Raw genomic sequence first — 27977 nt, forward strand, 5'->3', positions numbered from 1 at the left:
AATAGTGAAAACTCTTTAGATTATACATTTTCTTTACAAAATAGAAACGGATTGGCTTCGCTATCGTGAAGAATCTCTTTAAGAATTACTATTCAGTACCTTATAGCCAGTGTTTTGAGTAGTGTGTACCGGCAGCGGCAGGTTCAGTCAGCTGGTTCGAACTTAGAGATTATGTTGGATATTGTGCTCTTCCGTGTAGATCAAGGGGGTAACCCTGAAATCGTCAGAGAGTCACAGAGAAGGAGGTACAAGGATGTAGCAGCCGTAGATGCTGTAATAGAACTAGACACGAAATGGAGGTCAGGTGAGAAATCTGAACCACGTGAAACCGTAGACTACCCAGCTTCCCACGTTTTAATTTTTTGCTGCTAATCATAAGGTATCAAGTGTAAACACTTAGGATTTAATTTTTGATGTCAGGTGATGAGCATTGCTGTACTTCTTGTGATGCAAATAGAGAACGAAGGGTTAAAGTACAGCTGTGAGTAGTAAATAATTGTACACTTGCAAGTTTCATTTGGAAATTTTTCTACAGTTTTGTCTGTAGTTCAGGTGTAATACATAAGTAATGATAAAATTATTGTATAGCTGTAGCACTGTATTTACGAAGTGATTTGGTTAAAGCCCATTATTTAGATTTTATGATTAATATGATTTTATGTTATATTGATAGTATGATTAATATGATTGTAGAGGGGAGAACATATACAATACTGATTTGAGTGATGTAAGGTTTGGGATTCACAAAGTGGGCAGGGATTTGAGATCATGGAAATCGTGGGATAGAAATGTGGAAAATGAATTAACATTTTGCACACACCAACAAGCCAAACTAAACGGTTCTCTTAAACAATGAATAGCAGCGAATATCACCAAGTACCTCATAATAGATATGATAGAATGAAACTATATACACATCTAGAGATGCATAGAGGTTTGTGGAGGATGAGTATACACATAGGCATCAGTAGCAGGTGGAGTTTATGCAGTTATTTAAAAGAACTTTTTGTCACCTGACGAGATATTTCAATGCCTGACTGCACATCATATACTGTTACATCAGTACTAAACTTTCACTAAAGATTTATTATTCCTTTGTGTTAATTGACATGTTTCTTGTTTGTTTTAGTTTTCTTATATAATTTTTATTAATTTCCATAGTGAGAAATTGTTTTTTACCTAGGTTGCTAGAAAAGCACCTATTTTTCAGAGACTAGGAAGTATGCCGTTACATCACCTGGTTGGTGATTGCATAACAAAATTACATACAGTTAAGTAATAGTTTGTTGATTTAGATATATATTTTATTAGTCCTCTGGGTCTTATGCAATATCGCTGGTGTATTTAACGACTCTATGGCAGTCCTCATGAATTTTGTCGGTATTTGTTTTTGTTTTGTGATATTGGAGTTTGGGGATATTGTAATCAAATGTTACCAAGTTATTATCCAGAACTGCTTTGCATTGCTATTAGATATGAATATTGACCAAATGTATTCTGATATGCTAATGTAGTGTTTGGAGACTACCGTAATTGATCATATTAGTATATCAGGAAATACATTGGGTTATGAAGATAAGTGTTGGAATACACCTGTAAAAAATTGGCAGATCCTGCCGAATTAAAACCACCTTACCAAATAATGAAAAATATTATAATGTTACACTGGTAGAAATGTCAAACAGAAGAAAGTACAGTTCAAGAACACAGTCAGTGAAATAAATAGTAGAGCACAATACACTGAGAAAAAAAGTCCATTTCAAGAGAACCATTTTAACTTACTGTAAAACACTAGATGTTGGTTAATTTGATGATATGTCTAATGTTTTAGTTCATCATTTAATGCAGTTGTGTGTTTCATAGTACACACTGTATGAGATGAACAAATGGCCAAGTGGAAAAGAAAGCACAGATTAAGGCTAAATTAGGTATAATGTACAAGACAGGTGATAATTTAGTATGTAATATGAATTCCTGTTTTTCAACCTTTCATTCCCGTAACCCCACATTTTCCCTCACCTCTTCTGCCCTACCTACAGTCAGATAATCGATAACATAAGATGAAAAATGACAGTGCATATTATAATCCTTTAAATTACCTATACTAATTGTAAGGAGTCTAGTCTTTGTATTTCAATCGAATCCATGCTATTTCTGTAGTGTTGATGAGGTATAATTACATTAAGTGATCTTGTGATAGATGCAGTGAGCGGCAATGGGGAGGGCGTTATGAAGATTAAGGAAACTGTGATCAAACAGAGACAAAAAAATCAGCAGAACTTAGGAAAATTTGTTTATGTTTGACTGCTGAAATTTGCCCAATTTTTTATGGCATTTAAGGAAAAAGATTGTTTTGTTCTTGTGTTTCCCTTTATTTGGTGGGAGATTTGTTCCCAGTGTTTATGCTATCTCAGTCTGCAAAAAGCCACTTCTAACAAACACTTGCCTATGCTGCCAATGACATTGCTATCAGCAGATTTTGACCTTTAGGTAGGTTTTCACTCCTCTTGATTTTGGCAAATGTTTTTCCCTCTTTTAATGTTAATTAACCTCATAGTTTTGCTGATCAAAGCGCTCCCTAATTAAAAAAAAATTCATTTAAGGAATCCTTTGATGCTTATTTATTTCATATATGTACATTAGCTCCACTCTTCTACTAATTTCAGTAACTGTGTACCTAACTTACGTAAGTTTCTCTAACATCCAGAATTTATCTTAATTTTCAGTTATTGTTTAGTAAAATTTGCCAATGTTAACCCTTTACATGAGTGAGGTGCATGAAAATAGAGAAAATTTGGAATTTAATATAGATTATATTCCATTATAGACAGATTGAAGATTAGGTTGCAGAACCAAGTTAAAGACTATGAATTTCATTCATGTTGTAGATGAGTTTCATGGGAAGTTGATAGATGTATTTGATTTGCTCATGTTTTACAACATATGTATATGTTAGAATGTCCCAGAAGTAAGCTCTGAAACCTAGATTATAGACCATAAACCTGTTATTTCAGCACGACACAAAGGCGATCTTTTGAACAGAATGGTCAACACTATTTCCAAGACGATTGGGGAAAAGAAAAAGGTGAGTACTTTTTATATTGCAGTAACTTTTGCTACACAAATACACATTTTTGTATATTTGGATTCATGCATTTGCAGCTACATTACCATCGTGTACTTATGAGCTTTTCAGCAATCAGTACATTTTGAGGAATTAATTCTTGTAATTGTTTGTTAGTGTAAATGTGAAAATTTGTGAAATTGATTTTTTCTAATTAATTGCAGTACTTGATTATTGTATTATTAGTGTGCAGAGATATAAATATTCTTATGCCAGTATTTAAAGCAGGGTGAACATGTTCAGTCTCATCCAAAGTCATTGACAATGCCATGTCTTTCCTTCTGCTATTCTGTATGATTCTACTAATGTAGAGTCTGGAGTCCCATGTTATGCACTACACTCATTTTGACCCTAGTCTGGGCCCCTCATGGGTGAAGACAGAAGGTAATGTAGTAACAGGAAAATCTCATAGGTAGAAATGGGATGAAAAAACTAGGTCATGTGGTTATGGGCCTTTATTGTGAATGATACTTGAGAGACGAGGAAAGAAAGGAGAATTGATAGAGGGTTAAAGAATGGAAGGTTGGATGTATTTGGAGTTAGAAAAATACATTTGTATTGTGTGGGAGGTAGGGGACAAGCAAGATGACAGGTTATGGGAACGATTAAATGTGAAAGTTGTTTGGTCAGGATGGGATTGGAAGTTATAAAGGACTGGCCAGAAGGACATATCCCTAAGGTTTCAGTGGGTGTTATAAGGTATGAATGTGTCAATTTTAGAATTGTATGGGTGGAATATAAGATTAGAGAGGACAGATATGTCTGTGTGTTTACACTCCTGTAAACAGAGAAACAAAAATAAGTAAGTCATAGATATAATGACAGGAGCAATTTGATGATGGTATAAAGTATTCTTAAATGGGAAGAAAAATAGTTGTGTTGCAGAATGTGAATGCTGAAACTGTGGAAGGTATTGTAGGAGGATTGGTAGGGAGCACCAGATGTGAATGCAAATTATGAAGTTTTTGATAGACTTCAGTGCTTGAGATAGGTATGCAGTTTGAATAAATGAATACATGGATAAGTTTTACTATCTTTTATGTTTGTTTGCTGTTTCCTGTGTATCAGAAAGGGCTTTGAGGGAATATACTCATGGCTTCCCCCATTTGTTCATTTTTCTAGAAAATATTAATATATGAAGGGAAGATGTTTATCTCATTCCTACCCCTCTGAGTTACCTTTTTTGACTTATGGGAGGTAATGGGTAGTATTCTTTCTACCCTAATCCTTGGAATGATTCTTAGATGATCATTGAAAAAAGCTGGTGAGGGAATGAACAAAAGGAATTGATAGATCATAATGTAGCATAGGAAAGGATTAAGAAGTGTTGTATATGAGAGTAGTATGTGGAAGTTTTTGAACTCATATCAGTTTAATCTAATTTCATATTTGAGGAATGAGAAAATAATTAGTGCATTCTTATTTTACCAGTTAGCCACACAGAAATTGACAGTAGATATTAGTTTTGTTTTGCAGTCATATAGGGCAGAGAAGAGAATAAAAGTTGTTTTTTCTGATATAGAGCATTACATTTTATTTCGTAATACTGGTATCAAATGAGGTGATGGTGGTGAGGGTTATGAATGTCAGGGATGGTATGGGATGTGAATATAGGTGAGACTTTTAAAGAATCAACAGAACCTGAGCCTTGGAAAATTATATCTAACCTCCCTTACAGATGAAATGTATCTTAATTTTCAATATTCTAGTAAAAATGTACCTGATACACCTATGATTAAACTTCTTGTTGACTTTCTCTGAATATCAGTAGATCGATGATATATGAGCACTCAGGCAGGTAGTGCCTGGTCTGTTGCCTCTGCCCAACCTTCCCATGTAGTCTCCATATACAGATTGTATTAGTGTTAGTGTATTTCTACTATAAATCTTGGCTGTTAAAGGAGGTTAAGTTGGGTTTCCATTGGTTCTGTTGATGATTTTATGAAGTGATTCTTATTTTTACCTGAACTGACTCTACGTTTTCCTTGATCCCTGATGTTCATAACCCTCATCACTATGAGCTTATTTGATATCACAGAATACAGCATGATACCTTATGTTATTCTCTGCAGCTTTTTTCATATTTTCCAGACACTGCAGCACAATTGAACAAAAGCTCTCACCAAGCAAAGCCAATTTTGTTGGATGTTAGACCTGTAATTTACTTCCTTTTTTTTTTTTTTATATCTTTCCATTTCCCACCTTAACTATATTTGCATTTTCCACCTTAGCAATATAGCATCAGGAACTGATCACTGAGCCTTTCATTGAGCTTTTCAGGCCTGGTTCCATTTTCTGCTCCTTTTCTTAAAGCAATACTACAAAAGGGAAGGATTTCCAGGCCTTACCCCATTCCCAACTTTCTTGTAACCCACAACACTTAGTAAAAACATGGGTAGTCTTCCTTCTCCCCAGAGATAATTTACCAGATTAAATATGAAGAGATGAAGGAAGCAGAGGAAAGATTGAATGTCCTGAAAATGAAGCTGGAGTACTAACAAAAGGTAAAGGAAAAATTTGCATTGTGTGGAGACAACGAAGGAGGGTTTGGAGGGTAGATGGTTGGTTTATTCGAGGCAGCAAAGGATGGCTTAGGTTAGAAAGCAAAAAGGAGGAAGATAGAAAAGGGGTTGTGTGTTTTGGAGTGAAGTAGTAGGAAATTCACTAGAGAACAATGAGGCAGTCATAGAAGAACTCTTTGCTGAACAAATTTCTGGGGAAAATTAGTAACAGAATGAAATGAGTATCAGGAGTATGGTAAAGAATGCATTGGATGAAGGTGGAAGGATAGAGAAAAGTAGATGGATGACCTTGAAAGAAAGTTGAGTGAAAGGTTTATGGAGAAAAAGAAAATAATGGAAGGAAATTAAAGAAAAAAAGAAGAGGGAAGGTAGTAGAAGTAAAAGAATGAGAAGCAAGAGACTGCCTTTGACTAGATCAGATGACATTAAATCAATGAAATGATTACCTTAAAGAACTCACGGCATCAGCGATTGGGATTGAGGCAGCAATATAATTCAAGGGGATATAGTGAGGGAGAGGCAAAATTTCAGTGCAGGGTATCCAAGGATGAGGTAAAAGCAACTTTTTACAGGTTTGATATTGGAGAAATTCCTTGAGTGGATTGGGCCTAAACATGCAGGAAGGTGTGAAATATGATTTTGTTCAGTGTTATGCACTTGGGGACAACATGCCATCAGTGGGCTGAACCAGGGCATGTGAAGTAATCAAAGGGAACCATAGAAAGATCTTTTGGGCATAGCTGGGCTCTGGTGTTAGTGCATTATGCGTGACACGTAGAGAGTGGATGTGAATAAACGTGGCCAGTCTTTGTTCCTGACTCTATCTCACTATGCAGGAAATAGCAAGCAAGTTTGAAAGAAAAGTATGTATACATAGTCATATAGGTGTTACCGGACTCCAAGTTGTCTTTGGTGAGACTTTATCATTGTCAGTGGATGGAAAGGAGTACAATCTTATTGAGAACCTACTTATTCTAGAGGAGTCCATCATTTCCTTGCTCTTGTTTTGATTGCAGCCTTTAGGCTGCAGAATTCCCTTTAAAAGGGTCTTTGGGTTGTATGATACTAATGGTATATAAACATATGTTCAAGTATGTCACAAAATTAGAAGTAGAGTAGGCATTTATGGTTGCTAGGACTGAGATTGGTTGTGGTATCATGTCAGGCATCAAGGGGAAAGGGTGAACAAGAGGAAGAACCAGTATGTTTGGCACCAGATTTGGATGCTTTGGAGCACCAGCTGACTGAATACAGCTACATCTATGGTCACATGCCTTGCCAAAATGATCATCAGTTGGCAAGTCGACTCACAGTTCCCCCATCCTCAAACACCCACCCTGCAGTGTGTCGATGGTACAACCACATGACCTCATTCTCTGCTGTAGAAGTAAAGGCCCTGCCTGAGCCTCAGCAACTTCCCTCCAGGGTTCCATTGGTAAGCTGCTAGCTCTAGTGAATGTAGTGATGAAATATTCTTTCAGTGCACTATATTTGCTGTGGTTAAGTTGATGGCTTTAAATGAATGCTTACCTTTGATTATTTCTGTAGTGTGCTTAATGTAATTATTTTTTAATTGAAGATTAAGTTTGCAATAGATTCAGGATAAACAGAGATCAGATGTCCACAATAGATGAAAGGATAGACTAAAACCACATTTGAGAAAAGAACATTGCAAATGTGCAAAAAAGCAATGAAATTTAAGTACTTAAAGAGAAAACTGAACTTTTTATCTTTCCTTTTACAATGACATGGATCTTCATGTGTTTCCTGTGCCATTGCCATTTACTTTTTTCTTTTTTCTTTTTTCAGTCTCATGATCTTTCTGCTTCATATGCCATAGTTTTGAGAGATTCAGTGTATTTAGTCAATGATTTGTCTTTATCATCAGTGAAAGCACAACCATTGAAGAGATTAAGGATTTTACTTTTCTTCTTTCTGTAGTTGTATTGTGTTGTTACAGTCACATTGTAGGAGGGTCAGTGGTGTGCAATACACACTCCATCCCCACTCTGTACTTTTGAGTAGAGGTATGTTATTGTTTACCCTTTTGCACTCCCAAATATTTTCTCTTCCCTATATGTTAGTTTCCTGAGGCAAGCTTTATTTAGTTTCATAATGCAATCACCTACACTCATATTATAGCCAAACTGAGCTCACAGAATACATGAGAAAACATAATGAGCATTGCTATATAGTCCTCATCTCTGATAGTGTGGAAGTAGTCGCTAACCAAAGTGCATGTGAAAACTTTCTGAACATTTCACCTTGCTTTAAATGTGGAAATATTCACTGAACTGCATTTTATTTGGAGAAAGGTATGATTGTTAATAACCCTATACTGGATGTTTTTTGTTTCTTGCCTTTTATTATCTGTATAGGTGTAAGTTAAACCGGCCCTTTTAACCCTTTAACAGTTGATTTGCCCTCTAATGGAACCTTCCAAACAATGGTGTTTTGAGATATTCGAAAACAGTTAAAAAAATTTCTGGTCAGATCTGTAGATAGAAAATACAAAAAAGAGAAAAATGTGATGGATTGTTGTTGTACAGACATTTAGATTATTGCACATTATGGACTCAGCTGATCCTATATATGTTGACTTCTTGCTCATCCATCTTTGTCTCCCCACCGCCAATGGATTACTTTTACGCAAAACTCTCCCCACTGCTGATGGAGTACTTTTACGCAAAAACTCTTCTCACTGTTAACAATGTAACATCCTCCAAATTATTATCGAAGTGAACTGTGCCCCAGTATATATTATCTGTGTTTGCCTTTTCCATCATCCATGAGGTAGAGTTAGGAACAGACACAGAAAATGGCCTCATTTGATTGCATCCACTCCTTATCTGTTTTGCATAATGCACAGGCCCCATAGACCTTTCCATAGTTTACCCCAGATAATTCACATACCCAGGGTCAAGGCATATCCACATTTATTTCCTCCTAGTTCTCTCCATTCAAACTCACACTCCAAATGAGCTCTTTCTTTTTACTGCTAAACCTAATAACCTTGTTTTTATATACATTTATTTTCAATTTTCTACTTTCACATACTCTTCCTTACTCAGGAACCAGTTTCTCTCTTGAATCTGCCTCTAGTGCTGTATCATTAGCAAACAAAAACTGACTCACATCCCAGCCCCTCACCTCTCACCTGAAGTAGACTGCGTACTTGCTTCTCTTTCCAGGACCCTTGTATTCACCTCCTTCACTACCCCATCCATAAACAGATCAAACAGTTATGGTGACAGAACCAGGGCATATGAAGCAGCCAGAGAAAACCACAAAAAAGTCTGTAGAGCCTGGTTATGGACACAGGGCTATAGTTTCAGTACATTACACTTAGCAGCTAAAGAATGGATGTGAGTGAATGAGTCCTTTTCTGTGTCTGTTCCTGGTTCTGCCTTGCTAGCATGGAAATTAGCTAACAAGTACAAAAGAAAACGGTAATAAACAAACCTCTAATGACTTATTGAAAAGATGATTATAGTATAATTTGAGGGACATCGCTGGAGAACTGAGTCAGCTACTTGGATGATGGTTTGTTATGGTTCATCATAGATAGAAAATATGCATCTTGAACTGTTCCCACCCTTTTTTCCTGGTTTTACATTTGTTCTGTCTCTTTTTCTTCATGAATTGGAAAATATGTAAAACAGTATTTGTAATGTTCTTTTTGAAAAAGCATGTGCAAAATGCTTACCTAGTGTTCAGTATTGGAGAAACACAGCTATGTCCTTTCCACTTTTCTTTGAGATTTTAACACTAAGATGTCTTGAAACCCTCTGTTAATATGAATAAAAATTTCCAATTTAGTGATGCTTGTTTCTATGTAAAAACAAAAAATGGGAAAATGTTGATTTAGAAGTATCTCCAGCATATATTTCGATGCTGTAGCCTCAGTCGTAGTGATTGTTCAAAGGAGCAGAAACTAATGCTGTTGATCAACAAACCAAATTTACATATTAACATCATCATTTCACTTCATTAATGATTTAGGTGATTCCCTTTTATAACATCATGAAACCCTGGTTAAAATGTATGAATTCATCCAGTTCAGTGATGATTGTTCCTCTGGAAAGAAAGGAACCATTGGGGGAACTGTAAATCTTTAGTGATTTTAGATGTAAGGCAAGTTAGGCTTAGGTAGCACTGATCAGGTGGTTGCTGCATGCTTGAGAAATTAGAAAATTTTTCCTTGATATTCCCTTCTAGATTTGGCTTGCATCTAATGTGGTGGGAAATACTGTACATAAAAAACACACATACTCATGCCTCTGCACATACATTTATGCACAAAAGAGAGGCTGGGTGTATTGTTTGTACAGTATCTGGACTGCCAGAAAGCATTTGCACTTGGGAACTTATTATTTCATTTTCATTGTGGTTAAATACATATGGTTTGATCGAGTAAGTAATGAAAGGGTAAGAGAGGTGTGTGGAAATAGAAAGTGTTGTTGAGAGAGCAGAAGAGGGTGTGTTGAAATGGTTCGGACATATGGAGAGAATGAGTGAGGAAAGATTGACAAAGAGGATATATGTGTCAGAGGTTGAGGGAGCAAGAAGTGGAGACCAAACTGGAGATGGAAGGATGGAGTGAAAAAGATTTTAAGTGATTGGGGCCTGAACATACAGGAGGGTGAGAGGTGTGCAAGGAATAGAGTGAATTGGAACAATATGGTATACAGGGGTCAACGTGTTGTCAGTGGACTGAACTAGGGCATGTGAAACATCTGGGGTAAATCATGGAAAGGTCTGTGGAGCTTGGATTATATATATATGAAATGCTAACTGTATATGATGTTAAACTGCTTTTAACTTTGATTATGGTGAAAATATAGGGAAACCATAATCAGAGTTGTAAGAGTGTTTGTGGATCATCTGTTTATTTACATTTGCATTAACTGCCTTATCTTATAGATGGCAGCTTCCTGTGCCATTTGATGTGCATTTTTGAGCCCATGCAAGATGAAGCAAGTTTTGCAGTAGAGGGGAAAAAAGTTTTTGGGTGCCATGGTGAGATACTGATTTTTGCATTCACTAGTCAAACATGCTATTTGCATGTATGTACTTTTTTGGAGCAGATGGGGTAATCAAGTTTCACTGAGAACATCTTCCATCACATCATAACTTCAGAATACAAGCTGAAATATTGAGGGCTATATGATCATTTTTCACCTTGAATTACTGGGAGAAACAGAAGCAGAGCAAAGTGATACAGTAATTGTAGTTTAACTTGTGACTCACTGAAGGCAAAAGTTTCAAAGTGATGTGCAAGATACCTAATGCCATATGGGCTGATGGCTTCATTTTGTTTTTTCTTTTCACCTTTGGTTTGATATCTAACACAAGCTTCATTCAGACATGGGAGTTAGATTTTTATATAAACAGGAGTGTCTCCTGTATTTAAGAATAGATTCTACATATATAATTTTGGTTCATGTATCACTTACCATTGCATTGACTGTATCAATTATTAGCCACAGGAAAGTGTCCCCGGAAAATGTGATTAGCCCCAGACCTAATGGATCTGAAAAATAAGTTCATCTTTCCATGCAGTGAATATTTCAACATACTGTTTTTTCAATCATCTTGAATTGTTGTATAGTATATTTATCTTTCAGTTTGATTATCTTTAAAACATATGAAAAGAGGTGGATGCAGTGTATATTTATTTTCATATCTCACTTCTGATTTTTTTGTGTTTTGATTTACATTGGACTTATACTGTAGTATTCAATTTACCATCTTATTATTTTAGGCAAAAGAGGCAGAGGGCACAGATATAAAGGTTCCAGATGAAATAAAACAAAAGCTTACAGAACTCACAATGGACCTTCTTCGACCACTTACAGTTTCACAACTGAAAGAAGTAAGTTGTTTTAATTTAGTCAATATCTAACAGGGAATTGGAGTAAAAGAAGCATTTTATGCACAGATTTACGATATCTATTGTGGATTTTTATTTATATGATTTGTGCTAGCACTGCTATGAATATATATATGTCAGGTTTTTATATGCTAATGAGCTATATGATAATGATCATATTGATTGTATTGCACAGAAATCAGAGTGTACCTGTGGAATGGTAATATCAACTGCATAACATGTTTTTGATTTCTGCTATGTAAAAAGGATGTAAGCTACTTCATACATAAATTGTGGGACAGTGAACTGGCTTTATCTTATCCATCTCATGCAAGTTAATTAACAGCATTGAGTTTTAAAGTTATTGCATTCAGAATTACAAATGTTTTCTTGAAAAGTTTGATATTCTCATTCCTGAATTGAATATTATGCATTTTTTTTTTTACTTTTTAATTCATATTTCTAAGCTGAAAGGACTATGGAAATAATTAAGAAAATGTGATGTTAATGGAGAAATTATTGATATAAAAGTAATTAGATTTCCTTTTGAATGCTTGAATAATTTTGTGATTGTGTGTCTTTTGAGATCTATCTACCTATCTGTCTATCTGTCTGTCTATATCTTTGATGCCTGTTCCAGTTAGAATTCCCTCATAGAGGTGGTTACAGCAACAGATTTCCCATAACTAAAGAAATGTAGGGCCACTCTTTAGCCTTTAGTGCCTCACCCTAAACAGGCCACTGGCAGAGTGCAAGTGTAGTGCATTGTTTGCAGAGGCTCCTATCTAATGTTCCTAATGACTTCTTCTATCTAATGCTCTTACCTACTACTTCCATCTGATGTTTCTACCTAATGCTCATGCCTAAATCTTCCTACCTACTACTTCTGTCTACTGCTCCTACCATTTTGCTAAAAGGCAAGGTAAGCATTTAGTGCTCACCACAGGAAAATCTAGTTATGAAGAATGAGCTGCATGGGTTAAGTGTTGTCAAGTGTTACACATGACAAGAAGAGATTGTATGTTTGTGGACAGAATGCCAGTAGTCCACATGTTAGTGAGGCAGAAAGAAAAGACAGCTACCTGGGTCAGAGAAGTGCAACTTAGCAACCACTAGAGTGCTGGCTCACTAAGCAAATGTCACAAACCTTCCTGATACCCAGATGGGTAGTACTGGTGATATACCTCCTTGGTTGTTGTCCGCCTACCGTTTACTACTACTACCTTCTGAAATGATAAGACGATTAGAAATTCCACCTTATGTGAAACTGCATGTTTCAGTTAAGAAGCAGTAATTTTGCACTTCACATTAAGAATGACTTTGGCAGAGAAGAGACTTGTTTTTGCTGAAAATATGTGAGCTATGAAACTTACGTGTCTGCCACACAGCCTTCTCTTATTTTAGTAATATATGAACGCCTTAACTGTGAGCTGGTGGTTTGCAGGAGGTCGTGGTGAGGGTGTGGTGCATATGCGATTGGCTGCTAGCTGCTGCATGGTGATTGGTCCAATCTGGCAGCCTGCCATGCAACTTTTGGTGGGTTCTCTTTTTAATGTTAATCACCCCTTTTGGATAACTCATGTCCGGTGCAACCTCCTAGGTATAACAGAGGGAACAGATGAGTGATGTATATCTAAGACAATGCAAAAACAAGCTTCTTCAATGTCAAAGCTGATTGTATGTCCCTTGATAGAGTGGAAGTGGAATGAGCTTTATAGTTCCTGTTTATTTCACTAAATGAACATTTTTCTTTCGTCTTTGTACTGATAGGGGTATCACAGTGTATACACAGCTCATGAGATCTGGTTTCAGAACTTGGACGTTTTTGCCAGAGTGCTATTTGCTTTATGTGTAAACTAAGCCAGGCACTCCTGCATCAGAAAGTCAACTTCGGTCACTGAGCTCACAGTTTGGCCGCATGGGGATAGGATAACTATTTTCAACCCCCTGTTGAGTCAAGTGGAAAATTACATAGAAATGGACCTAATAAAGGTTTTCTTATCATGTTTGTAGCTTGTGAGTCAGGCTAGTTACTGACCAGCAAAATGATTCAGTGGCTGTTGGTTTGAAGACTGTAACAGGAGTTTGGGGAACATCTCATTGTACATCATGCCATAATTCCTCTCATATGAACCTTATGCTAGTCTTTCCTAGGAGGTTGCAACCATGGGAAGTAGCATGAAGGATTGTAGTTAGATTATGGTGATACTTCTGTATTTTATGTGATAACAAAGTTTTTCCACTAGGTGAAGAAACTTGTAGATGAAGCGATGACCCAGAATAATGAAGAATTAACGAAGACAGAAAATGACAGGGATACTGTTCTGAAGGAGATTGGAAACATTGTATATGATGATGTTCCTGTTAGCAATGATGAGGTTAGTTTTCTTTCAGTTTTATATTGATTAAGAAAAGATTGATAAGTCCAGTTAGTGCAGTTTAAATCAGTGGATCTAATTTCATTTCCTTCTACTTTGCAAAATCATTGTAGCTTCTTGTATTGCTCTTGATAACAAGCAAGCCACCTCATGTGAAATTCAACATTAATTGATACTTTAAACCATGTCTTTATTAGTAAATTCAACATTAATTGATACTTTAAACCATGTCTTTATTAGTGTGTTCATTTTGTGTGAATATTTTGGAAGAGAGCTGATTTATTATGTCATAATATTAATTACGTTAAACAGATTAAGGATGAAGCTTTTCTTTTATTTATAGGATAACAATGCAGTGGTGAGGACATTTGGAGAAATAAGTAAGAAAAAATATTCACATGTTGATCTTATTTCTATGATTGGAGGATCAGACTCAAAGCGAGGAGCCGTGACATCAGGTTCGGACAAATTCAGTTTTGTAATGAGCATTTGGGCATATGCAAGTGGAAAAAGTATTGAGAGATCCACTGGAAATTTAATAGTTCAGATGTGCTAAACTATTTCATTTTTTATTTTAATTTCATTGTGCTGTACTTGTTTTACCATTTATGAAATGTACATTTTTCCTTTATTTGTAGCATGAAGTATAGTTCTTCCTTAATATTTTAGTCATAGACTATACTCTCAATTATCATTAACCCAACTGTAATGCATGAAATGCTTCTTGGAAAAATTGAATATCAAAATGGATATCACATACATTTAACCTGTTCTTTGCTTGCACCAAGAAATAACAATTTAAAAGAATGAAGAATGTTAGAATGTCCATAACACCAAGGAAAATGCAGAAGTGTAGAGAAGTAGAAAAACAAAGACAGAAGAACAGGAATAGAGAAAAGGGAATGAATCATTGTATTTCTGCACATTACATGTTTGCACATGCAACACAGCCAGATGGCATAGACAGATATGTCACATGCCTTTGTCTTTTCACAATTTGACAAAGTGTTCAAACATTGAGTTGCTTTTACTCCCTCATTCAGTTCTTGCACCTTTCCTGTGATCTCTATCCCTTTGTTTTTTTCTTGCATATGAAAAAATTCAGTGATAGATCATTAATTCTGACATTTTACATTAGCAACCAATGTTTTTCTACATGTGAGCTTCCTGGTTTAACTTTTTGGCTGCTCTAATTAAGTAGAACCCCAGTGTAGCACTTTGCATTAAGTGAAAAAGAAATATTAACTTGCCATACCATCTCAAGAGTTGTCTTTCTCTGAAACAGAAGATATACATATACAATGATATAGTTAAACTTTACTTACATGTGTGATGAGCTTCCTAGATGAAACATTTTCTGTTAGTATGATGTATCCTTTATGCTGCCAAATATACACATTTCTCTATTCAGTTATGTTACAATTCTCCAATTTCCAGTTATATATGTCCTGTTGTTTGTATGCATTTGCATACTTTGTTTGTATAAATTTTTCTCTACTTCCCTGGTAGTTTCACTTTTGATGTACTGTCCTCTTCAGCATTTTGTTGGGTACTGACCAGCTGATGGGAAGGAAAAAGTATGGGCAAGAGATGTGGAAACATTGTTTGAGTTGCAATTAGGTGTTTTCTGACTCTTTATTTCTGTACATAATGTGTCTGGGATTATGGAAAGCTAGACTGCATACTGTAGACACACAGTCAGCTGCCAGAGGCATACCACATAGTGTATGGTTGATTGTATACCTCACTATGTGTGCTCATGTCCACTTGGAGCACCATCACTCTTATTACAGAAATTATAGTTTCTATTACATTCACAGTTTTGAGTATAATTGTGTACGTGTACGTGTACGTGTACAGTAGGGTTGAGGGTCAAGTCAATTGGGAGGTGAGTTTGAATGGAGAAAAACTGGAGGAAGTGAAGTGTTTTAGATATCTGGGAGTGGATCTGGCAGCGGATGGAACCATGGAAGTGGAAGTGGATCATAGGGTGGGGGAGGGGGCGAAAATTCTGGGGGCCATGAAGAATGTGTGGAAGTCGAGAACATTATCTCGGAAAGCAAAAATGGGTATGTTTGAAGGAATAGTGGTTCCAACAATGTTGTATGGTTGCGAGGCGTGGGCTATGGATAGAGTTGTGCGCAGGAGGATGGATGTGCTGGAAATGAGATGTTTGAGGACAATGTGTGGTGTGAGGTGGTTTGATCGAGTGAGTAACGTAAGGGTAAGAGAGATGTGTGGAAATAAAAAGAGCGTGGTTGAGAGAGCAGAAGAGGGTGTTTTGAAGTGGTTTGGGCACATGGAGAGAATGAGTGAGGAAAGATTGACCAAGAGGATATATGTGTCGGAGGTGGAGGGAACGAGGAGAAGAGGGAGACCAAATTGGAGGTGGAAAGATGGAGTGAAAAAGATTTTGTGTGATCGGGGCCTGAACATGCAGGAGGGTGAAAGGAGGGCAAGGAATAGAGTGAATTGGAGCGATGTGGTATACCGGGCTTGACGTGCTGTCAGTGGATTGAATCAAGGCATGTGAAGCGTCTGGGGTAAACCATGGAAAGCTGTGTAGGTATGTATATTTGCGTGTGTGGACGTATGTATATACATGTGTATGGGGGGGGGTTGGGCCATTTCTTTCGTCTGTTTCCTTGCGCTACCTCGCAAACGTGGGAGACAGGGAGACAGCGACAAAGTATAATAAAAAAAATAATAATCTCTAAATAGTAAACCATGGAAAGTTTTGCGGGGCCTGGATGTGGAAAGGGAGCTGTGGTTTTGGTGCATTACACATGACAGCTAGAGACTGGGTGTGAATGAATGTGGCCTTTGTTGTCTTTTCCTGGCGCTACCTCGTGTGCACGCGGGGAGAGGGGGGGTGTCATTTCATGTGTGGCAGGATGACGGCAGGAATGGATGAAGGCAGCATGTATGGATATGTACATGCTTATATATGTATATGTCTGTGTATGTATATGTGTGTGTGTGGGCGTTTTTGTATATACATGTGTATGTGGGTGGGTTGGACCATTCTTTCGTCTGTTTCCTTGCACTACCTCGCTAACGCGGGAGACAGCGTCAAAGTGTAATATCAATAAGTAGTATTCTAGTTGTTACCAGATTCTACCTACATGAGGTTACACCATGAGTAGGAAGTCACCTTTGGTGAGGTTGTACATCATCACTGGATGAAAGAGGTACAATGTCTTTGAGGATGTTCTCACTCCAAATTGGTCTGTCGTTTCCGTACTACTAATTGTAGCACAGCCTTGAAGCTACAAGAGTGACTGGAAAAGTATTGTGCATTAATCAAGGTCTCATGCATGGTTACTCTTATATGCATACATATAGCAGAAATTTGAAAGTATTATAGTTTTTTTTAACTATCTTGGTTAACAAACTGGGTCAGCCAATTTCATTATCAAATATTTTCAATTTCTTATGGTGTAAGCAAACCAGACGTATGTACTCAATACATAAATGTTGGAAAATGAATTTTTATTGTTGCTTGGTCTTTGACTCCTGATTTTGTGACTGTATAGTAACTAAAGTATTCATGGAATAATTCTCTCATTTTGCTTTTACTGTACCTGTAGAATATGCATAAAATTTGGAAAATTTCATATCAGGAGGTCGTGGGTACTATTTAATGGGCCCAGCAGTATTCTTGGAGCGGGCACTAATGGAATTATCTCTGAGGATCCTCAACAAGAAGGCATACATTCCCATAGTTACCCCATTCTTCATGCGTAAAGAGGTTATGCAGGAGGTGGCACAGTTGTCACAGTTTGATGAAGAACTCTATAAGGTACAGTACAATGCCTGTATTCTGTTCTCTACTTCAGTAATGTAGATAGTATTCCTTTTGGTATATTTTCATGTGTGAAAGTTATATTTAGATGATATATGTTATATATATTGTATATTATACTTAGTCGCTGTCTCTCACATTAGCGAGGTAGCACAAGGAAACAGACGAAAGAATGGCCCAACCACCCTCATACACATGTATATACATAAATGCCCACACACGCACATATACATACCTATACATTTAACTTATACATACATATACAAACACAAACATACATATATACACATGTACATATATTCATACTTGCTGTCTTCATCCTTTCTTGTTGCCACCCCACCACACATGAAATAGCACCCCCTTCCTCCAGTTTTTCTCCATTCAAACTTACCTCCCAAATAACTTGTCCCTCTACCCTACTGAACCTAATAACCTTGCTCTTATTCACATTTACTCTCAGCTTCCTCCTTTCACACACTTTACCAAACTCAATCACCAACTTCTGCTGCCACCAGTGCTGTATCATCAGTGAACAACAACTGACTCACTTTCCAAGCCCTCTCATCCACAACAGACTCCAAACTCTTGCATTCACCTCCCAAACAACCCATCCATAAACAAATTAAACAACCATGGAGACATCACGCACCCCAACACAAACCGACATTCACTGGGAACCCGTCACTTTCCTCTTTTCCTACTCATACACATGTCTTCCATCCTTGGTAAAAACTTTTCACTGCTTCTGTTAACTTATCTCCCACACCATATACTCTTAATACCTTCCACAAAGCATCTCTATCAACCCATCATATGCCTTCTCCAGATCCATAAATGCTACATACATATCCATCTGTTTTTCTAAGTATTTCTCACATACATTCTTCAAAGCAAACACTTGATCCACAGATCCACACATCCTCTATCACTTCTGAAATCACACTTCTCCTCCCCAATTTGATGCTCTGTACATGCGTTCACCCTCTCAATCAATATCCTCCCGTATGATTTCCCAGGAGTACTCAGCAGACTTATACCTCTGTAATTTGAACACTCACCTTTATCCCCTTTGCCATTGTACAGTGGCACTGTGCATGCATTCCGCCAATCCTCAGGCACTTCATCCCGAACCATACATACATTGAATATCCTTAACAACACAGTCGCCCCCTTTTTTTTTTTAAATTCTACTGCAGTACCATCCAAACCCACCGCCTTGCCGGCTTTCATCCTCTGCAACGCTTTCACTACTACTACTGTGTTTGCCAAACCATTCTCCCTGACCCTCTCGCTTTGCACACCAGCTCAACCAAAACACTATATCTGCCACTCTATCATCAAACACATTCAACAAACCTTCAAAATACTCACTTATCATCAAACACATTCAACAAACCTTCAAAATACTCACTCCATCTCCTTCTCACTTCACCACTACATGTTATTACCTACCCATTAACCCCTTTCACCAATGTCGTATTTGTTTTCTTGCCTTACACACTTTATTTGCCTCCTTCCAAAACATCTTTTTATTCTCCCTAAAATTTAATGATACTCTCTCACCCCAACTCTCATTTGCCTTCTTTTTCACCTGTTGCACCTTTCTCTTGACCTCCTGCCATTTTCTCTTATACATCTCCCAGTCATTTGCACTACTTCCTTGCAAAAATCATCCAAATGCCTCTCTCTTCTCTTTCACTAACAATCTTATTTCATCATCCCACCACTCACTACCCTATCTAATCTGCCCACCTCCCACCTTTCTCATGCCACAAGCATCTTTTGTGCTACCTCACTGCTTCCCTAAATACATCCCATTCTTCCCAACTCCACTTAAGTCCTTTGCTCTTACCTTTTGTCATTCTGCATTCAGTCTCTCCTGGTACTTCCTCACACAAGTCTCCTTCCCAGACTCACTTGCTCTCACCATTCTCTTCTCCCCAACATTCACTCTTCTTTTCTGAAAACCTCTACATATCTTCACCTTCGCCCCCACAAAATAATGATCAGACATCCTTCCAGTTGCCCCTCTCAGCACATTGAAATCCAAAAGTCTCTCTTTCATGCGCCTATCAATTAATACATAATCCAGTAACGCTCTCTGGCCATCTCTCCTACTTACATACGTTTTTTTTTTTTTTTTTTTTTCATACTATTCGCCATTTCCCGCGATAGCGAGGTAGCGTTAAGAACAGAGGACTGGGCCTTTGAGGGAATATCCTCACCTGGCCCCCTTCTCTGTTCCTTCTTTTGTATATCTGTCTTTTTACACCAGGTATTCCCAATCACCGGTCCTTTTTCAGTGCACAATTCTACAAGCTCTTCAACATTCCATTTACAACACTGAACGCCCCGTAATAGATAGGGTTGTGCAGAGGAGGGTGGATGTGTTGGAAATGAAATGTTTGAGGACAATATGTGGTGAGGTGGTTTGATCGAGTAAGTAATGAAAGGGTAAGAGAGATGGTTTTTTTTTTTTTTTTTTTTTTTTTTTTTTTTTTTTTCAAACTATTCGCCATTTCTCGCATTAGCCGTGTGGTAATATAAAGAGTGTGGTTGAGAGAGCAGAAGAGGGTGTACTGAGATGGTTTGGTCACGTGGAGAGAATGAGTGAGGAAAGATTGACAAAGAGGATGTGTGTGTCAGAGGTGGAGGGAACAAGAAGTGGGAGACCAAATTGGAGGTGGAAGAATGGAGTGAAAAAGATTTTGAGCGATTGGGGGCCTGAACATACAGGAGGGTGAAAGGCGTGCAAGGAATAGAGTGAATTGGAACGATGTGGTATGCTGGGGTCGACGTGCTGTCAATGGATTGAACCAGGGCATGTGAAGCGTCTGGGGTAAACTATGGAAAGTTTTGTGGGGCCTGGATGTGGAAAGGGAGCTGTGGTTTTGGTTGCATTACACATGATAGGTAGAGACCAAGTGTGAACGAATGTGACCGTTTTTTCTTTGTCTTTTCCTAGCAATACCTCGCACGTGCGGGGGAGTGTGTGTGTGTGTGCTATTTTTCATGTGTGGTGAGATGGTGATGGGAATGGATGAAGGCAGCAAGTATGAATACGTACATGTGTATATATATGTGTATGTCTGTGTATGTGTATGTATGTATAAATTGAAATGTATAGGTATGTATATGTGCATGTATGGGCATGTATGTATATGCATGTGTATGTGGGTGGGTTGGGCTATTCTTTTGTCTGTTTCCTTGCGCTACCTTGCTAATACAGGAGACAGCAACTAAGTGTGATGAAATAAGAAATAACAATACGGATAATGCAACAAATCCAAAGTCCACAATCCCTAGCCAAGCTCCAGAAACCATTCTGTGATTTTTCCTGCCCTTATCATATGCCATGGTTCCACCAGTTACAGCATCTTACCCCCTTATACCACATCATTCCTCTTAAATCTTTACCATGCATGCTTCTTATCCTCCATGATGTTCAGGACATGACAGCTCAAGCTCTTATTTACTCTAACCTTCCATTTTGTTGGTTACTCCCTCACCCTTGTTCTACCCACCTCGGATGAAGATCCTCTTTGATGGTATTTCTGTGCTCATCCTTTCCATATGTCCAAACCTTTTCAGCACACAGTAATCAGCTCTTTCAACCAGAATCCTTTTATGACCAAGCTTCACTGTCATTCCTTACACAATCAGCCAGCAAGTCAATCCTCGTCTGTTCCTTTGCTGTAAGAAGTGTTAGGTAGGCATTAACCTGGAGTGTGCTATCACCTAGATGTTGGGAATAATAATGATAGCAGCACACTGCATTGTCTGTGATGTTTCACAGTATTTCCTCCCTTTTTTATTTCACTTCCAAAGATTGTCTTACAGTCCAGGTGACACAAGTGTACCATGGAACATCCATTTGATTTTTGTTGCCATTGTAGTATAGCAAACACTTTGAAATTGCTTTGTATGTCATTGTGATCATCCATCCACCTTTGGCCATGGAACTTGATACACATATTTAGAATATTTTCCATATAGGTATTCTCCCCATTCTTATTTCAGGCCCAGTAACTATGCTTCAGTTCAGGCAGTGCTTGTGTTCAGTGGAACACCCTTCTAGTTCTGTCACTTGTGCAGCATAGCACCATGTAGGGATTGCTGTATCTATCATTGTCATCATCCATCACCCAGCTGTCCATCACTTGAAGTCTCACCATGTTTTGATAAAGGTTTACTTGACCTGTCCTGTAAGAGTAGGTCAAATGCTTCAAGCTCCGCATTTGTTTTCATCAACATTTGAAGAACTGGTTAACATGAGACCCATAAGCGTAGTGTGGATTTTGCTTTACATACTTTTTATAAAAAGGTGTATTGTGGTACATAACTTGGCTAGCTTTTCCATCTCTAGCCATGAATATTTATTTATATTTGCCAAACAGTATTTCCATTCATTCTTATTTCAGTCTCTGGTCATCCAAGTGTTCTATGGCACACACTTTTCTATCATGTTTTATATCTAGCCTTTCATAGTGTCAGGTAAAGAATATTGCCAGTCAACGAAAGTTGTTAAATAGATGTCATTGTGATATGATTTATTTGCATTTTCTTTACATGTATATAGGTATTAGGTAAGGGAGACGTGCCAGGCTCAGACCAAGTAGATGAGAAGTATCTGATTGCTACATCTGAGCAACCTATTGCTGCTTTCCACCGTGATGAATGGATACCCACAGACCAGCTGCCAATTAGGTTAGTTTGAAAAGCCATAATGTTTTAATGAGTATTTTCTTCACTCAGTACAACAGTTATGTAACAGCAGAACACTTTTTTTACATTTTCGTTTTGTATGTTTAATGCTTATATGTTGATGGTGAATTTAGAATTGGATTTGTGTGCTTTAGCGTTTGTTTGTTTCTTTCTTTCTTTGTTTTTTAATTATCGAACTAAACCGTAGAAGATGAGATAAGATGTTTAAAGGGAACTTATACTTTCCCAATTTTGGGCAGTCGTTTAATATAGGACTAAAAGAGATTTTATTAAGAAATCTATTGGGTTGAAATATTTTGTTTAGTATGGTTTTATTTATCTTGTCTCCTTGCCTTTCCTACTTTAACAAAGTAGAATAAAGAGTGTACAACTAAGTCTTCATGGATTAACCCTGCTGACTCCTTCATTTCCTACCTTTAGAAGAGTAGTAATGCTGGAGGGAAGGATTTCCATCTCCTTTGCTCCCACACTCTCTTAATTGACTTTTACAATATTTAGGAGATGCATGGGTAGTATTTTTTCTTCCTTGTTCCTCATTATGATAATATAACACAGCAATTGATTGGGTTTCCAGTTTTTCTCATGCTATGTAATTTCAGGTATTCAGGATTGTCTTACTGCTTCCGCCAGGAAGTTGGATCTCATGGACGGGACACTCGAGGTATCTTTCGTGTGCATCAGTTCCAGAAGGTGAGATTGTTACAAAATTACATGTAAACCATCTACTTGGTTTATATGTTTGATTGTCAGCTTTTAATGTTGATTATTTACAAGACAGACAATGTCATGGAAGTTTTAAAAAAGATGATTTATTTCCACTGTGGTCCCACACATGAAGTAAACTTCGAACAATTTCAAATTGTTAGAGCAGATGGAACTCAATTCAGCCAAGAAAGCAAAGCATTCCATGATGTGCTTGAAGAAAAACAGGTAATGAAGATGAGCCACACTAAATTGAGCTAATTATAGTGAGCATTTCAACCTAAAACATAATAAACATACTATCATACAGGCCAAAAAATAAGCTTAATGACTTTAACCCCTTTTCCTTACAATCCCAAGCATGCTGGGGTAGAGCTTTCATGTAAATGAGTATTATCTCAACTTAACTCAGGCCACTTATGTTCTGGAAATTGTTATCTATATCCACCAATATCTCTGATACCTGTTCCCTCTAGGAACTCCCTCAAGAGGGTGGCTACAAGAAAGTCTTCATAAGTGGTGAATTCCATTGCTGCTTCGTAGCCTTCAGTGCCACTCCTGTAATAGGCCACTGGCAAAGGTTGACTCTAGCACAGTGTTTCTAGAGGTTCCTATCAGATGTTTCTACTTATTATTTCTACCTAATGTTCCTGCCTGATGTTCCAACCTACTACTTCTACTTAATGCTCCTTCCTAATGTACTCATCTACTGCTTCTCTCTTTTGCTCATGCCATTTTGCCAAAAGGCAGGCCTTGTGCATAGTGCTCAGTGCAGGAAAATTTACAGTTACAGAGAATGAGTTGTGTGAGTTAAGTGTTTTTCAAGTATTGTTTGACAAAGAGAGCCTGTATGATTGTGGACAGAATGCCAGCAGTCCACATGTGAGTAAGGTAGAAAGAAAAGACAGGTAAGAAACAAAATTAGATTACGGATGTTGGTACAAATTCAAAAAAAAGATTAATGGATCAACGGACAGTAGATAACAGTTCCAAAGACTAATTGATTTATGTGAATCATTCAACCTTGAACAGATAAACCATAGACCAGCACAAGGGAAAAGTGAAATAGACCTTTTCACTACAAATAGAATTCATATTACTTACTCGATCAAACCACCTCACACCACGTATTGTTCTCAAACATCTCATTTCCAGCACATCCACCCTCCTCCGCACAACTTTATCTATAGCCCATGCCTCGCAACTGTATAACATTGTTGGAACCATTATTCCTTCAAACGTACCCATTTTGCTCTCCGAGATAACGTTCTCACCTTCCACACATTCTTCAACACCCCCAGAAACTTCACCCCCTCCCCCACCCTGTGACTCACTTCCGCTTCCATGGTTCCATCCGCTGCTAAATCCACTCTTCTGTTATTAAATACACAAAGAATGGTAACATTAATGTTAGTGAAGGCCTAAATTAGATAGCTTTATTGTTGATAAGATTTGTAAACAGTTCCCTTTCTTGTCCACATAATGAATTTTATGATATGCACGTTGCCAGACTTGAACACTCCCGACCTCCATTTGGTTGTCTCTTGTTTACGAAATGGCTTCCTTGCTTCGTCACTTCCTTGTATATCAACTTACATATATTTCTTTCTTGTATCTCCCCTTATGATGTGATCATATCATTAAAGTGAACCAGGAACTTATCATATTTCATTTAAATCCTCAGTTTAACAGACTATTTGGGCGAAGAGGTGTCCATTAATGCCAAAAGTCCATTAAACCGAGAATGTAACCTGTGGTCCATTTTCTAATACAACATACAGTTACACGCTTTCTTTTAACTCCTCTATCATGTGATGCCATTTTGAATTGTAAGTCACCATTCTATGTATACAACCTCACCACCCAGTAGCTTGAGGTAGACTTTGACTGAAACAAAGCAAATATACCCTGCACTTTCAAAAACAAGTGCGATATGAAATGAGCATGGTGTGGCATTTGAATTTTTTTATATTTCTATGATTATTATTAGTTAATGTATTATTTTCATAAAATTTTATGCAGTCAAAGCAGACTAAGTTGTTTACAAATTTTGTCTATGACAAAGCTATCCAGTTTATATAGACCTTCACAGATATTTGTGTAACGCTTCTTTCTTTATTTGACTAGAGAAGATTCATTGATATTTCTCTTGATCACAGAGTTCAGGTTTAAACCTGATTGATTGAAATCATAGCTCATTATAGTGCTCTAATCGTTATGCCACTACAAATGTGTTTTGAACTGATAATGTTGTTGTGATGCTTCAGGTCGAGCAGTTCTGCTTGACATCCCCTCATGATGGTGCATCATGGACTATGATGGAGGAGATGATCACCAATGCAGAGGAATTTTGCAAGCAATTGGGTCTTCCATATCGTGTGGTCAATATAGTCTCTGGGGAGCTTAACAATGCTGCAGCAAAAAAGCTTGATCTTGAAGCATACTTCCCAGGATCAGGTAAGCTTGTAGTAGAATAAGAATGATCAAAATGCTCCAAATGTTAATGAAAACTATTTATATTAAGTATTTATTTTTATCTATTATACATGATCGCCGTTTCCTGCATCAGCGAGGTAACGCCAGGAAACCGACAAAGAATGGCCCATCCACTCATATACATATATATATATATATATATATATATATATATATATCCATAAATGTCCATACATGCACATACATATACTTATCATTTACACATATAAATACACATACATATACATATATATACATCTTTACATATTCATACTTACTTGCCTTCATTCATTCCCTTTGCTACCCTGTCCCACAGGAAACAACATTGCTACCCCTTGCTTTGGCGAGGTAGTTCCAGGAAAGCAGACGAAAAAGGTTACATTCATTCACACTCAGTCTCTAGCTGTCATGTGTAATGCACCAAAACCACAGCTCCCTGTCCACATTCAGGCCCCACAGACCTTTCCATGGTTTACCCCAGACGTTTCACATGCCATGGTTCAGTCCATTGACAGCATGTCGACCCCAGTATACCACATAATTCCAGTTTACTCTATTTCTTGCATGCCTCTTACTCTCTTGTATGTTCAGGCCCTGATTGCTCAATATCTTTTTTTACTCCATCCTTCCACCCCCAGTTTGGTCTCCCACTTCTTGTTCCCTCCACCCCTGACACATACTGTATATCCTCTTTGTCAATCTTTCCTCACTCATTCTTTCCATATGTCCATATTGAGTAGCTTTAAGTATTTCCAGAAGAAAAATTTTACTTCATTACCAAGCACACAGCCCCAGAATAGTTTACTTTAGGGACTTGTTATATCAATCTTTTAGCTACAAATATCATGTTGTGGTTCAAGATGTGCTTTCTTTTATTCAAATATGTGTCATAGAAGTGGAGGGAACAAGGAGAAGCAGGAGACCAAATTGGAGATGAAAGAATAGAGTAAAAAAGATTTTGAGAAGTCAGGGCCTGAACATGCAGGAGGATGAAAGTTGTGCACGGAATAGAGTGAATTGGAATGATGAGGTATACTGGGGTCAATGTGCCATCAGTGGGCTGAACCAGGGCATGTGAAGCATCTAGGGTAAACCGTGGAAAGGTCTGTGGGGCCTGGATGTGGATAGGGAGCTGTCTGTTTCCTGGCGCTACCTTGCTGACGCAGAGGGTGGTGATGCTGTTTCCTGTGGGGTGGGGTGGTGCCAGAAATGGATAAAGGTGAGCAAGTATGAATATGTACGTATATATATATATATGTGTGTGTATTTGTATGAATATGTATATGTATGTACGTATATGTACATGTATGTGCATATGTGTATGTGAGTGGATGGGTCTTTCTTCATCTGTTTCCTGGTGCTACCTTACTAACGCAGGAAATGGCAATCAAGTACAATGAAATATATAATGAAATTTTTCATTGTAGGATAAGATGTTAAATAAATTTTTTAATTCTATTAGCCTGTGTTCATGAATATGACAAATCCCTCAGATGCATACAGGGAGCTGGTCTCATGCTCAAATTGTCTCGACTACCAGTCAAGAAGACTCAAAGTTCGTTATGGAGCAACCAAGAAAATGAATGTTGCCGTAAGTGTTTTTTTCTTGTTTACACTTTGTCCGCAGTATCATGTGGTTGCTGATTAAAAGGGAAATGCATCATTCATTTAAGTTATCCTAATGATCGGGTACAGTCTTAAGTTTTTTGCTTTTCAAACAGCTGCTTAAACTTTTCATAGATATATCCCTCACAGGCTTCACTGGGTTTACTCTGGTGAGTAGCCATATTCCTGAAAACTAACGAAACACAAAACTGATTCTTTATTTATTTTTTTTTCACTCTGTAGGTTGAATATGTACACATGCTTAATGCCACCATGTGTGCCACAACTCGAGTAATTTGTGCACTACTGGAGAACTACCAGACAGAGGAAGGCATCAGGGTGCCAGAGGCCATTAGAGAGTACATGCCAGAAGGTAGGATGAATTAGTGTTTCTTCTTACTGACAGACTTAAACTGTTCTTATTTCTTTTTATTCTTCTACAGTTGATTTTGTATGTATAGCAGAAGAGGGAATTGATTGTATGTTTAATGTCATATGTTGGTGTTTTGTTTATTTGAGATGTGTAGTTGTTATAATTGGATTCTAAGATTTTTTTCATTTCTCTTCAGATTACAAGGAATTCATCCCATTCAGATATCCAGCACCCATTGATGAGGAAGCTAGTAAGAAGAAGAAGGGAAAAGTGAAACAAGAAGAATGAATTTTATTGGATAAGATCAAACTTTTCAAAGTATGAGGTGATAATAAAAGATAATTTGCAGTATCAGGGTTTAATTCAATATATAATACATTTTTCTGTTTTTGTTGT

The 27977-nt window shown here is 37.5% G+C and overlaps 1 protein-coding gene across 2 annotated transcripts; it reads left to right on the forward strand.

Moving 5' to 3' along the window:
* Positions 1 to 64: 64 nt before the first annotated feature.
* SerRS (Seryl-tRNA synthetase) lies at positions 65 to 27932 on the forward strand. Of its 2 annotated transcripts, XM_071674666.1 has the most exons (13): positions 65 to 304; positions 3015 to 3085; positions 6812 to 7081; positions 11411 to 11521; positions 13765 to 13896; positions 14240 to 14354; positions 17520 to 17698; positions 22281 to 22408; positions 23026 to 23116; positions 25396 to 25585; positions 27097 to 27194; positions 27452 to 27581; positions 27778 to 27932. In XM_071674666.1, the coding sequence occupies exons 1-13, from the start codon at positions 172 to 174 to the stop codon at positions 27867 to 27869; spliced, it is 1740 nt and encodes a 579-aa protein (XP_071530767.1). In that variant the 5' UTR covers positions 65 to 171; the 3' UTR covers positions 27870 to 27932. The 2 variants fall into 2 exon arrangements, with proteins under 2 accessions (XP_071530767.1, XP_071530768.1); XM_071674667.1 differs by lacking the exon at positions 6812 to 7081 and having other exon boundaries at positions 104 to 304.
* The last annotated feature ends 45 nt before the right edge of the window (positions 27933 to 27977 follow it).

This window comes from Panulirus ornatus, chromosome 20 (assembly GCF_036320965.1).
Source record: "Panulirus ornatus isolate Po-2019 chromosome 20, ASM3632096v1, whole genome shotgun sequence".
NCBI classification, from domain to species: Eukaryota; Metazoa; Arthropoda; class Malacostraca; order Decapoda; family Palinuridae; genus Panulirus; species Panulirus ornatus.

Excerpts from the sequence above, each read along its gene's own strand:
- SerRS (XM_071674666.1), top strand. The coding sequence starts at position 172 with ATGTTGGATATTGTGCTCTTCCGTGTAGATCAAGGGGGTAACCCTGAA. Across the intron at positions 7,082-11,410 it reads TTCCCTCCAGGGTTCCATTG|GCAAAAGAGGCAGAGGGCAC; the intron begins GTAAGCTGCTAG and ends TTATTATTTTAG. Across the intron at positions 22,409-23,025 it reads ACAGACCAGCTGCCAATTAG|GTATTCAGGATTGTCTTACT; the intron begins GTTAGTTTGAAA and ends ATGTAATTTCAG.